The 13600-nt window shown below is 42.3% G+C and overlaps 1 protein-coding gene across 4 annotated transcripts in view; it reads left to right on the top strand.

Annotated features, from left to right (window-relative positions):
* Window positions 1–13600, top strand: part of LOC117369113 (zinc finger protein 704-like) — a 147578-nt gene that overhangs the window by 118443 nt on the left and 15535 nt on the right. For 3 of the 4 annotated variants that reach the window (XM_033963132.1, XM_033963135.1, XM_033963131.1), the window contains one exon: window positions 41–93. The exons of the other annotated variant lie outside the window; for it this stretch is intronic. In XM_033963132.1, coding sequence (XP_033819023.1) covers window positions 41–93 — 53 coding nt within the window. The remainder of the gene's footprint in view (window positions 1–40; window positions 94–13600) is intronic. 4 annotated transcript variants of the gene reach the window in all.

Here is a 13600-nt window from a genome sequence, read left to right as displayed (position 1 = left end):
TGCAAAACAAAGCCTCCAGATAAATTTTCTGTTCTAACAGATTCAAAAATATCGCTCTCCAGTTGATTGAACTTCACTGGCTTCCAGTGAAAAGTGAGTACAGTTTAAAATAGTGTGCATGATTTACAATGTTATTTTAGGGCTTAATTTGGTTTCTGCACTGAATATTCCTAATTCATCTGTATCTGCTAGGAAAATGAAACGTTATAAGCTAAATTTTCCTTCAGTTTTACATGTATGAGGGATCTTCAAAATGTTTCTGCACTTTTATTATTTTAAGCAATATTTATTAAATATCTCAAAAGCAAATTACATCACAACCTGCAAGGTGTGCTGGCTTGCCTGACTGACTAGTAACATGACATTCTACGACACCCCCTCTTACCACTTTTCCCACCCCTAACCATTTCCCATGAAAATATGAAATTGGAAACTTCTTGAAGAACCCTCATATAATGGATACATATGATTGAGTCATTTTTCGTATATCGGGGACCTGGAATTTGGAATAGCTTGCCTTTTCATTTAAGAGTTTGATTCTTATTCTTTTTGTAAAGTATTGAAACCTTTTTAAAGAGGGTTACTAACTATACTGTTGTATTGGTTTTAATAATTGTAATTCCCTAAAATGAGGGTTAACTGGTTTTTGTAATCTGCATAGAATCTAAGTTGAAATTTGCAGGCTATAAGAAACAGAATATAATTATCCAAAACAAGCCTCTTTCTATGATTCCTGTTTGTAGTATCATGAGGGAACTACTGTAGCTTGTTATAACTTAGATTACACTATCATCTTGTGAACCTCTAGTTCAGGGATATCCAACCTTTTGGCTTCCCTGGGCCGCATTGGCCAAAAAAAATTTTTCTGGGGCCGCACTAACACTAGCTCAGTAGGAAAGCTGGCAATGCTATCTTTATGCAATCGGTCAATTATTACAGTGACAATAATAAGAGTGGACATGCCTTAGCCAACTACTTAAAAGTCAGGGAAGAAAAACTCAACATACACACTGTCATTGGTGCCGACAGTAACCCTACATCTGACCCACAGATTTCACAATGCTTTCAGGAATTTTATGAAATCTTGTATATATCCGAAACAACATCGTCTTCAGCGGAAACAATTCTCCAAGATCAGATAAATCACCCTACAATATCGGAAGAAGATAATAAACACTTGTCAACACCCATCACTTTGGAGGACATTCAATTTACTTTGAAAGCGATGGCAAAAAAGAAATCGCCAGGCCCAGATGGCCTAACATCCGAATTTTACAGCATCTTTCAGGATATACTAAATGTACATCTTCTTGCTTTCTTCAATTATTTTACAGAAGCGAACATCATAGTATTACCTAAACCAGGTAAAGACCCTCTGCCCATTCCTAACTATCGACCACTTTCACTAATTAATGTGGATGCAAAAATATATGCCAAGATTCTCGCTTCCCGTCTTCAAAGCATAATGTCCAAGCTCATTGGAACGGAACAGAATGGATTCATAACGGGTAGACTTTCCAGTGATAATACCAGAATGTTTACTAATGTGATACAACATGCTAATCAATGTCAAACTCCACTACTAGCCCTGGCATTAGATGCGGAAAAAGCATTTGACCGCGTTGAATAGAACTTCATTTTGAACACGTTGCGCTGGTTTGGAATTGGCAAGGAATTTATCGACATGATTAAAATACTATATGCTGCTCTCACTATAAATGTACGTATTAATGGTTTGTCATCGTCTTCGTTCCATCCCACAACAGGAACAAGACAAGGAAGCCCACTGTCGCCACTTCTCTTCAACCTCGCCTTAGAACCATTATTGATTTCCATACTCAACAATGCGAACATTGTTGGAGTTAAGCAGGGACAAGTCGAAGTAAAATTTTTGGCTTATGCTGATGATGTCATAGAAACATAGAAAATGACGGCAGATAAGGGCCATAGCCCATCAGGTCTGCCCACACTACTTACCCACCCCCAAGTCTACTTTCCTAGAGATCCCACTACTAATGACTGATCTCATTAGCTTAACCCTCTGAGGGATCCCACATGGGCATCCCATTTGCTCTTAAAATCTAGCACGCTGTTGGCCTGATTACCTGCACCGGGAGCTCATTCCAAGGATCAACCACTCTCGGTGAAGAAATACTTCCTGGTGTCGCCATGAAATTTCCCGCCCCTGAGTTTGAGTGGATGCCCTCTTGTGGCCGAGGGTCCCTTGAGAAAGAGAATCTCCTCTTCCATCTCGATACGGACGGTGATATACTTAAATGTCTCGATCATGTCTATTCTCTCCCTACGTTCTTCGAGAGAGTAGAGCCGCAAATTTTTCAGCCTCTCTTCGTACGAGAGATCCTTGAGCCCCGAGACCTGGTGGCCATCCGTTGAACCGACTCTATTCTCAGCACATCTTTACAGTAATGTGGCCTCCAGAATTGCACACAGTATTCCAAATGAGGTCTTACCATGGTTCTGTACAATGGCAATATGACTTCAGGCTTCCGGCTGACAAAACTTTTGCGGATGCAACCCAACATCTATCTTGCCTTAGATGAAGCCTTCTCTACTTGATCGGCAGTTTTCATGTCTGCACTGATGATCACTCCCAAGTCTCGTTGTGCAGAAGTCCTAGCTAAGGTCTCAGCATTCAAGGTGTAAGTTCTGCACGGATTTCTGTTGCCGAGGTGCATGACCTTGCATTTCTTAGCGTTGAAGCCTAGCTGCCAGGTCGAGGACCAATGCTCCAACAAATGCAGGTCCTGTGTCATACTATCGGGCAAATTGCCGTCTCTCACTATATTACATAGTTTGGCATCGTCAGCGAATAATGTTATCTTACCTTGAAGCCCCTGGGTTAGGTCCCCTATGAATATGTTGAAAAGGAGCGGGCCCAAGACTGAGCCCTGCGGTACTCCACTGGTCACCTCCAATGTTTTAGAGAGGGTACCGTTAACTACCACCCTCTTAAGTCTACCACTCAGCCAGTCATTGACCCATGTAGTTAGTATTTCTCCTAACCCCATTGATTTCATTTTGTGCAACAGCCTGCGATGTGGGACGCTATCAAAAGCTTTACTGAAGTCTAGGTACACGACGTCCAGGGATTCTCCCAAGTCCAGCTTTCTTGTTACCCAGTCAAAGAAGCTGATGAGATTGGATTGGCAGGACCTACCCTTGGTGAATCCATGCTGACTGGGATCCTGTAGGTTCTCCTCATACAGGATTGCATCCAATTTACGTTTGATTAGTGTTTCCATGAGTTTACATACTATTGATGTGAGACTCATCGGTCTGTAATTTGCAGTCTCTAACCTGCAACCCTTTTTGTGCAGTGGAACGACGTTAGCTGTTTTCCAGTCTAAGGGGACTCTCCCCGTACTTAAGGATAGATTGAAGAGCACTGATAACGGTTCCACCAGGACATCACGCAGCTCACGGAGCATCCTGGGGTGTAGATTGTCCGGTCCCATGGCTTTGTTCACTTTGAGTCTTGTCAGTTCGTAGTAGACCTCGCCGGGTGTGAACACGAAATTCCTAAACGGGGCTTCCGCGCTTTGCCTTGCCTGCAACTGCGGACCGTGCTCCGGTGCCTCGCAGGTGAAGACCGAGCAGAAGTATTCATTCAGTAGTTCAGCTTTATCGGAATCTGATTCTGCGTATTTCCCATCTGGTTTTCTAAGGCGTACTATCCCGTCCATGTTCCTTTTTTTGTCTCTAATATACCTGAAGAAGGATTTGTCCCCTTTCTTAATGTTTATTGCTAGAGTTTCTTCTACTCGAAGTTTGGCCTCCCTAACTGCCGTTTTGACCGCTGCAGACCTGGCCATATGTTCTAGTTTAGCTTCCCTTTTCTCTGTTCGTTTGTAGGAAATAAATGCTTTTTTCTTCTCTTTGACGAGGTCCGAGATCTCTGCGGAGAACCATTGGGGTTTGTTGTTTCTCCGTCGTTTATTTTCTGATTTTATGTAGAGGCTTGTTGCTTCGTGTATGGTAGATTTCAGGGATGATCACATAGCCTCCACATTATCGGTCGTAGCATGGTTCTGCAGTGTCCGATGGACGAAATCTCCCATGCGTTCGAAGTCAGTGCCTTGGAAGTTGAGTACCTTTGTTTTCGTGTTTGATCTAGGGAAGCCTTTCCTGAGGTAGAACCACACCATGTTGTGGTCACTGGAAGCTAGCATAACTCCTACCGAGACCTCCGAGACGCTATCCCCATTGGTGAGTATCAGGTCCAGGATCGCCTGGGCCCTAGTGGGCTCCGATACCATCTGTTTGAGTCGTGCTCCCTTTATGGATGTTAACATCCTCCTGCTGCCGCTGGTTGTTGCTGAGTATGTGTTCCAATCTTGATATACACGACCCTTGATTCGTTGCAACCTTTGACAGAGTCTATTGAATCATATGCCAAAGTGTCTGGATATAAACTGAACGCAAACAAGATGCCATTAATGCCATTAATGCCATTGAACATTTTGGTACAAAAAGCTGATGTTGAAAACTATAATTTCCAGTGGTCTCCTAAGAGGTTAAAGTATCTAGGCATAAATTTTGGTAATATCATAGCTCAGACGATGGACTTGTGCTCATCCCAAATAATGCAAAAATATATCCTCCCTATTCCTTCAGTGGACTCCACTGAAACTGTCATGGTGGGGGAGATTAGAGGCTATAAAAATGATAATAACTCTGAAAATTAATTACGTCTTGAGCATGTTGCCATTCTTTTTATCACCTTCCTTCTATAAAAAAATTGACAATAAGTTAACGCAATATCTGTGGAATAAAAGGGTTCCGAGAATCGCTCTTAAGAAATTGAAGGCATCAAAAATAGATGGGGGAGTAAACTTTCCTTGTTTATACGACTACCACTGTGCTTTTTTGATGAGACAGGGTGCACGTTGGCTTTTAAATGAAGACAGATTTGAATCTAATGGAAACTGGCGCAGATTTGAGGAAGAAAGATATGGATTGTTCTCTCTCTCCTCTTTACCGTTCATGACTCTCACTAAAATGGAGAAGTCAATGGATCCCATACTCTCTTCGATGAAACAAGTAATGCATGAGGTGGAGTCACTATTGAAAATCCTATGGTTAAAGATGACATACACTCCAATATGGAGAAACGACTGTATCAAGATCCAAAATGCTTCGATCAACTGGAAAAATTGGCAGCGCGCTGGTATTTGGCAGATTAGACAACTGAAAGATGGAGATAGATGGCTCTTATTTCATGAACTTGCAGCGCGTCATATTCTCTCTCCCAATTGTTACTACTCCTGGCTTCAACTAATTCATTCAATAAAATTTGTGATGAAAAAATTGCAGTTAACTAATGATACTCCAGATATCTTCACTATATGCTCAACCTTGACCATAAATCACAAAGAAGTGGCTCAATGGTATTAATTGATACGATCAAAAAAACCACAGAGTTTAATTAATCTCAAACATAAATGGAATCAAGACCTAGATATGACGATTGAGTCTGACGTTTGGAGTAATTTGTGGTCCAGAGCTTTTAAAATATGTCGATCTGCAGCATACCGTCAAACCTTGTTCTTCTTCCTACACAGAACCTATTGGACCCCCACAAAGACTATCTAAACTAAGTAACAAAAACAATGATAAATGTTGGTCATGCGGCAGTAAAATTGGTTCTCTACGGTATATGATTTATGATTGTCCTTTATTATCTGAATATTGGAGACGTATATGGAATGATATTTGCTCAATATTTCATATCGCGCTCCTTCAACATTCTTGTTTTAGCCAGCGAACAAGGACAATTGCCTTTATCCCAAGATGAAAATGATTTGCTACGTCTACTAATATTAATAGCCATCAAAATAATACTAACCAATTGGAAGAATTTGGCTGCGGCTGAATATAATACTTGGTGGCATACGGTCTGTCTGGTAGCCAAATATGAACGCATTGCTGTCAAACGATCTCACACTATATGAAGATTTGTTAGGATGTGGGCACCCTTAATGCCTTACACTCAATCTCCATATCATTTTATTAATTGAATTCCAGAGACCGGAATACTAAAATGGACACTATACATTACATTACATTACATAGGGACTTCTATTCCGCCTATACCTTGCAGTTCAAGGCGGATTACAAAAGAGCTAACTGGACATTTGCAGTGAAGTTACAACAGTTTTGGGGTTTATTTGGGGGTTTTTTTTGTTACAAGGGAGGAGAGGTACCTGGATTAATTCTGGAAGTACTTGCAAATTGGATATTAAATTGACTGTACGTTAATGTGTGATATAACAAATAGATTACTGTTAGAGTACAAATAAGATTACTTTACATTTCAGGGATCTGAATACTTGGTTGGTGTTTTGGGGAGGAAGAGATTATTTAAGTGGAGGTTTTGGGGGAGAATTTATCTAGGAGGAGGGGGAAGGGTTGGGTTAAGATATCTGGATAAATTTTTTGAAAAGTAGAGTTTTGATTTCTTTTCAAAAAGTTTTGAAGTCGCCCGTTACCGTCAACAGGTTGGAGATGGAGTGGTTAAGTTTTGCTGCTTGCGTCGCCAGAAGGTTATCAAACATCTTTTTGCGCTGAGTGCCCTTGAGTGGAGGGAAGGCAAAAGGGTTTGGAGTTCTTCTTTGTCTTGAGGTGAGGATCCGGTTTAGGCGGTTGTTTAGATAGGGGGGGGCGGAGCTGTTTAATGCTTTGAATAATAGACAGTAGAATTTGAATTGAATTCGTGCTTGCATAGGTAGCCAGTGAGAGTCTAGGAAGGCAGTTGTAATATGATCATATTTTCTCAGGGAGTAGATCAGTCTGAGGGCAGTGTTTTGTATAGTCTGAAGTTGTTTTATCATGTTGGTAGGACAAGGTAGATAGAGGGAATTGCAATAGTCCAGTAGACCTAAGACTAGGGATTGGACAATTAGCCTGAATTGTGCTGGGTTGAAGAATTTTCTTATTTTACGTAGATTTCTCATAATTAAAAAAGCTTTCTGGGATGTTTTATTGATTTGGGACTGCATTGTGCAGCATCTGTCTATCGTTACTCCTAGAAGTTTGAGTTCGGGCTGTATTGGGTATTTGGTGTTTTTAATTTTCAGTTCTGTAATGGTGGGAGTTTTGGCCTTTTCGAGCAGAAGTAATTTTGTTTTATCTGAGTTTAGTTTCAGTTTGTGGTCTACCATCCATTTTTCCACTGCATCTAGGGTTATTTCCAGTTTTGCTGTAGTGGTGGGCTCTGATGGGTCGAAGGGGAGGGATCATATATAAGTATCTCACGAACTTGACATTCAGGTGAACCTTCTTCTTCTTTCTCATTTCTTATTCTCTTTGGGTATATTTTAATAATTATTCCTGATATTAACTCTTATGCCTATTACCCAATGATTTCCTATTTTCTCTTTTACTTTCTTCTACTTTTTCTTACAGTCACTTGATGCCTCTGTATTAATGTTATTCCTTAAATCATTTTAATATACTATTTGTTAAACAACCTATTAATTCTACACTGTATAGCATCTTGTGATTGCAATTACTTGTAACATGAAGTCATGTGTTTGTACAGCTTGTTTTATTTTGTTAAACTTCAATAAAAACTTATTGAACTTAAAAAAAAAATCAATTTCCAACTGGTTGGCTGCTTGCATCTCGTTTTGCTATGCTCAGGCTAGGCTGCAACTTGAGGGTCGTGTCACAGCCCACAAGGTTAGAGCTATGGCAGCTTCAGTAGCTTTTCTCCGCTCTACTCCTATTGAAATCTGCAAAGCTGCCACTTGGTCCTCGGTTCATACTTTCACCTCTCATTACTCTCATTATTATTTCAGATGGGATGGCCATTTCAGCCAAGCAGTATTACAAAATTTATTATCTTAAAGGCCAAGTCTCCCATCATCCCCTTTTTAGTTGGCTTTGAGGTCACCAACATATGAGAATATGCTGCCTGCTTGTCCTGGGATAAAGCATACTGGTGTTATCCCTGGTGTTATCCAGGGACAGCAGACAGATATTCTCAAAACCCACCAGGAAAGATACCAGAAGACTGGAAGGTGGCGAATGTTACGCCGATCTTCAAAAAAGATTTGAAGGGAGATCCAGGAAACTACAGACCTATGAGTCTGACCTCGGTACCGGGAAAGATGGTAGAGGCGCTGATAAAAGACCGCCTCATTGGTCACCTCGACAGACACAATTTGATGAGGACCAGTCAGCACGGCTTCAGAAAAGGACGATCTTGCTTGACAAACTTGCTGCACTTCTTCGAGAGAGTAAACAGTCAGATAGACAAGGGCGACCCAGTCGACATTGTATATCTGGATTTTCAGAAGGCGTTCAACAAGGTTCTGCACGAATGACTACTTCGGAAGATTGCGAGCCATGGAATCGAGGGTGAAATACTCATGTGGATTAAAAACTGGCTGGCGGATAGGAAACAGAGGGTGGGGGTAAATGGACAATACTCGGACTGGAAGAGCGTCACCAGTGGGGTGCCGCAGAGTTCGGTGCTTGGACCCGTGCTCTTCAACATCTTTATAAATGATCTAGACATAGGTACAACGAGCGAGGTGATTAAATTTGCGGACGATACGAAGTTATTCAGAGTAGTGAAGACACAGGGGGACTGCGAAGATCTGCAACGTGACATAATCAGGCTCGAGGAATGGGCATTGACATGGCAGATGAGGTTCAACGTGGATAAGTGTAAAGTGATGTATGTCGGTAACAAAAATCTCAGGCATGAATACAGGATGTTCGGGGCAGTACTTGGAGAGACCTCTCAGGAAAGGGACCTGGGAGTTCTGATCGATAAATCAATGAAGCCGTCTGCACAATGTGCGGCGGCAGCAAAAAGGGCAAACAGAATGCTAGGAATGATAAAGAAGGGGATTGCGAATGGTGCGGTCAGCTGTGAACCCTCTAAAGTTCTTGAAGTGCACGAACACTTTAGTAACTGTCCATACTGGGGTTCCGTGGATGATGTCACCCACATGTGAGAATATCTTCCTGCTGTCCCTGGATAATACCTGTTACAGTAAATAACTGTGCTTTCTGAAACAGGGAAGTAGGATCATGAGGTACACTCTGGTATATACTCTCATCATCTGACAATGACTCTCGTTCAAATGTGCCACCTTATCCAATATCACAATCCCTCCCCCCTTAGCCACTCTTTTGATGATAATAAAATTGTCCTGTGTAAGAGATTTCAATGCTTCTGAGCACTATTTATGAAATTTTTTGTTGTGTATATTTTTGATTTGATTTTTAGATCATCTTGTGGGCACATTTTGTTTGATGTAAAGATCTGGAGTTTATAATTCCCCCCCCCCCCAACATATATTTTCTTGATTATAGGGGAAAGAAGCCACACATGCCTAGTTTCTTACCATCACCATAATGAAAGAAAATAAATTGTTATTTAGCTTTATGATAGACTGGAAGGGAGGGAGAAGAACAAGGCAGCATGGGAATCCATATGCATGTCCAGAGCCATTCAAACTGATACTTTTTTTTACCCAAACACTGGGCTCTATCTTCCAACGTCACCTTTGTGTATACCTGCATTCCTCAGTTGCTTATGGAGAACCCCTGTTCCAGGTAAGCAACTTCCCGTTCTGTTAAGATGCTTAGTAGTGAATGACACAGGGAAAAAATTTTTCACCGTTCCCACCCCATACCCGTGAGCTCGTCTCCATCCCTGCCCTATCCCCGCGAGCTCGGTCCCTGCCCTGTCCCCGCGAGCTCAGTCCCCGTCTCTGCCCTGCAAACTCAGATCCCATCCACACAAGCCTCGAATAGTTATGATTTTATACTGAACTTATTTTATTAAAGTATAAAAAGAGAGAATATTCTGTATAATTGTCATTTTATAAACACAAATAATACAGAGCAAGGATCAACAAAACCCCTGTCTCCCCTCCCTTTCACAAATATCCCCTCCGCTATTGTGAAAACCTAACAAACCAAATTACTACAGAATGCTACATAGAAAAATCAAGCTAACAGAATACTTCAGTCACACATGGCAGCAACTAGGGCTACTTACCCCTGGTCAGAGAGAGAGCCCTAAGCCAGCTGGAAGCTAAAGAAGCACAGCCTGGGCTTTGCAGTCCTCAGTTAAGTCTAATACCAGCTCTAGCAGGATACATATTTCAAATCTGAAATATTTTAATCACAAAATATAAAATAAATTAATTTTTTTCTACCTTTTGTTGTCTGGTAATTTTATTCTTCAAATCACATTGGTCTCAAGCTTTGGTTTTAGGTTCCTTCTATCTTCATCATGGCATGGCTGGTTCCTGAAGGTAAAATAGGCGCAAGAGTATCTGGGGAGGAGATGCTAGGTCTGACATGGGCACAATTTTTTTTTACCATAGGAGAAAGACTTTTCACCACTCCCACGGGGCAGTAAAAGGTCTTGTTCCCGCGGGGTGATGAAAGGTCTTGTCCCCATTCCTGCAGTAAACCAGTTTCAAATGTCTCCATTCCTGCGGATTTACTGCGATGACCAAGGTTTACCCCGGTAAACGGACCCCGTGTCAAGCTCTAATGCACAGTTCAAATAATATATGATTTCATAGAGTCAGCAATTGATTAAGTTTATGGAATTAGAAGGAAGGGGTAGTTTAAGAGTATTATAATATATATATATATACTGTATATTTTAATAATTTGCCTGAAGCTACTTGGTGAAGTAAATAATACAATTTTATAAAGTAAAGTTCTGTCCTGGCTATTTTCCATGTTTGTGATTGTGTGGAAGTAATGTATGAGGCAAAAAAAAAAAAACAACAACAACCCCCTAGAGGTTTTTGTTGCTGTATTTTCTGCAACCACTTTGAATTTCAATGTAAAATTTTAAGGATTTGTTGTTACTATCTACATTTATGTGCCAAGTGAAATGAGATTATCTTTAAACATGGCAAAGTTACAGACTTTAGCATAACCACCTAGCAACTTTTACATGTTCAAAAGTGTTTGCACTGAGAAACTACCATTCTAGTTCAGTAGGCATTCTAGTTCAGTAGGAACGTCAATCTTGAACCAGTGGGTTTATGCACCTTCACTTGCAGTGTGTAGAGAACCTCATTTGCATTTTTCTTTTCCTCCTCTTTTTGCCCCTAGGCTGTCCTGTACTCCTCAGTTCTCTCTACATGCGAGGTAGTAGGAGCCTGTCTGTTCTGTTTGTGTTTCTTTCTTTTTTGGGTTTTTATCTGGTCAAGAGGCTTTTCAGTGCTGCAGAGGCTCTTGGGCATCTCTGGCTGCAGAAGAACACAGGTTTTCAGGTCAGATGTTTGTAGTCAAGGGGCCACCTGCATTGCAGCCAGCCTGTACTAATAGTACAGGAACTCAGGAACTAGTCCCCTTGGGAGCAAGGCTCACCCCAGGTTCTGTCTACAGTGGGCTTGAGCGCAGGCTGAACAGCTCCATGGTGGCTCTCCAGGATCAGGGCTGACTGTGTTTCTTCCCCCCACCACATGCGGTGAGGGGATGAGGTCTCAGTCCCACCGGAAGGATTGAGAGGCAGTCTGAAGAAGCAAGTAGTACGGTTTCAGGCTTACTTGAAGCAAAGCTTCTCCCCTTCTCCCCTGCCTCAGGTGAGATTTTCCCTTTCAGTCTAGGCAGCATTCAGCACAAGCATGGCACAGTGAGTGTAGCCCACAAAACAAAAATGGGGGTGGAGGGTTATGCTCAAAAAGTGGGGGTTTTGGGGGGGATTCTGGTGCAAGAGTCAGGGTTGCCTATCTGTAACATTCTAAAATCCATTTTTTGACCCCCCCCCCCCCCAGTGTAGCTCCAAAGGTTGTTTTTAACACCAAAATTGCAGCCGTGGTGGCCATTTTGAATTTCCTGATTTTTGAATAAAAGCCTCTATCTGCCTCAAAACACCTTGATTTTGCTCAAAATCAGGTTATATGGACTCGGTTCAGGATACTCTGAATTCATGCCAGATTTGTAGTGGATGGTTAGCCAGGAATTGTTCATGTTCCATATGCAGCACAGCATGTGAAGGGGGTGGAGGTGAGTAGGGGGGAAGCGGGAGCCAAGGACTTAACCTTCCCTAGTTTCTCTGGTGGTTTGGATTCCCAGTAAGTCTGAGTTCCAGGTCAGAAATCCATAGGAGAAATGCCAACTGTGCAACCATAGCAAAGAAAAGCCATGCCATGGCTGGGAAAACCTGCAAGGAGACACAGGAGCACCCACAAGGGCCCTCAGGACATTCTGGTCAGGGATTTGCTCTGGAATTTATCAGCATGGTATACAAAGCATACTTGAATTACAGCAGCCATGTTAATCCCTCTGGGGTCTTTGCAGCTGTAGCACCGGGTTTTTCCCGCTCAGAGTGCCTGTGCTGTAGCAAAGCCATGCTCCAATGACTGGGATCCAGTGTGATGAAGACTGGGAGGAAGAGAATTTGGTTCCTATGTTGTTACTTTCCCAGTCAGGGTCTTCATTAGCTGGCGATTTGGACTCATGCTTGGAGTTACTGAAGGCCAAACAGATAGCGGTCCTGGATCTGGGAGAGGACCCGACAGTGCGCAGGCTTTTTAAGCCCTCAACGCTATTAGAGGTAATCACCTAGTCTCTCTCAGAAAGATAGAGCAGTCCCAGTCTTCTATAGCTCAGTGCTCACTTATGAGTAGCATAAAAACTCAGATTTATGTTTTCTCTCAAACACAGACTTCACTAGAACATAAGAAATGCCATCTCCGGATCAGACCTTCGGTCCATCAAGTCCGGTGATCCGCACACGCGGAGGCCCTGCCAGGTGTACACCTGTCGTACTTTATAGTCCACCATATCCTTATATGCCTCTCTTAAGGAGATATGCATCTAGTTTGCTCTTAAAGCCTAGGACGGTCGATTCCGCAATAATCTCATCTGGGAGGGCATTCCAGGTGTCAACCACTCTCTGAGTGAAGCAGAACTAGGATGTAAACAAACCATTGGGATGCTCCATGGGGTCCCCTCAAGGTAGCAAAGGCCATGACAAAGTTGTATCCCATGGATACCAAATTCCAACACCTTTTCATCTTGCCTAAGATGGATTCTCTGGTGGCACAAGTTACCAAGCATACCTCCCTTCCCATTGAAGGAGGTATTAAAGGATCTGCAAGATTGCAGGCTGGAGTCAATTTGAAGCAGTGGCGTTGGGATTAAAGGCAGCAGCTGTGACATCTTATGTCGCACAGGCGTGCCACTCGAAGTTATTAAATAACGCATGTAAAACGATGCAGACATTCAATCCTGATGGAGGGAGTGGATTTTGTGGCAGATGTACTGTATGATCTGTTCAGAGTACTCAGTAAAGGGCTCTGCATACTCTTATCTCCATCCAAAGAATGTGTGGATTAGACGGTGGGCTGGAGATTCTACCTCTAAAGCAACTCTGAACAAATTGCCTTTCAAGGGTTAAATGCTCTTTGGTAAAGGGTTGGATGATCTGATGGTTAGTGTGGAGAATCACAAGCCCAAGTCTCTACCAGATAGCAGGCCAAAGGCCCCTCAGGCGTCTGCGTGAGGTAATTTTCGTGACTCTAGGTGCCTTTGTCAGTACTCAGCAGGTTCTTCGGCCCAGAGATCATTCCTGAGGCAGAGATTTAGG

This window comes from Geotrypetes seraphini, chromosome 11 (assembly GCF_902459505.1).
Source record: "Geotrypetes seraphini chromosome 11, aGeoSer1.1, whole genome shotgun sequence".
Lineage (NCBI taxonomy): Eukaryota > Metazoa > Chordata > Amphibia > Gymnophiona > Dermophiidae > Geotrypetes > Geotrypetes seraphini.
The sequence above is the reverse complement of the archived record's forward strand: the minus strand, read 5'-3'. Positions and strand labels throughout refer to the sequence as shown.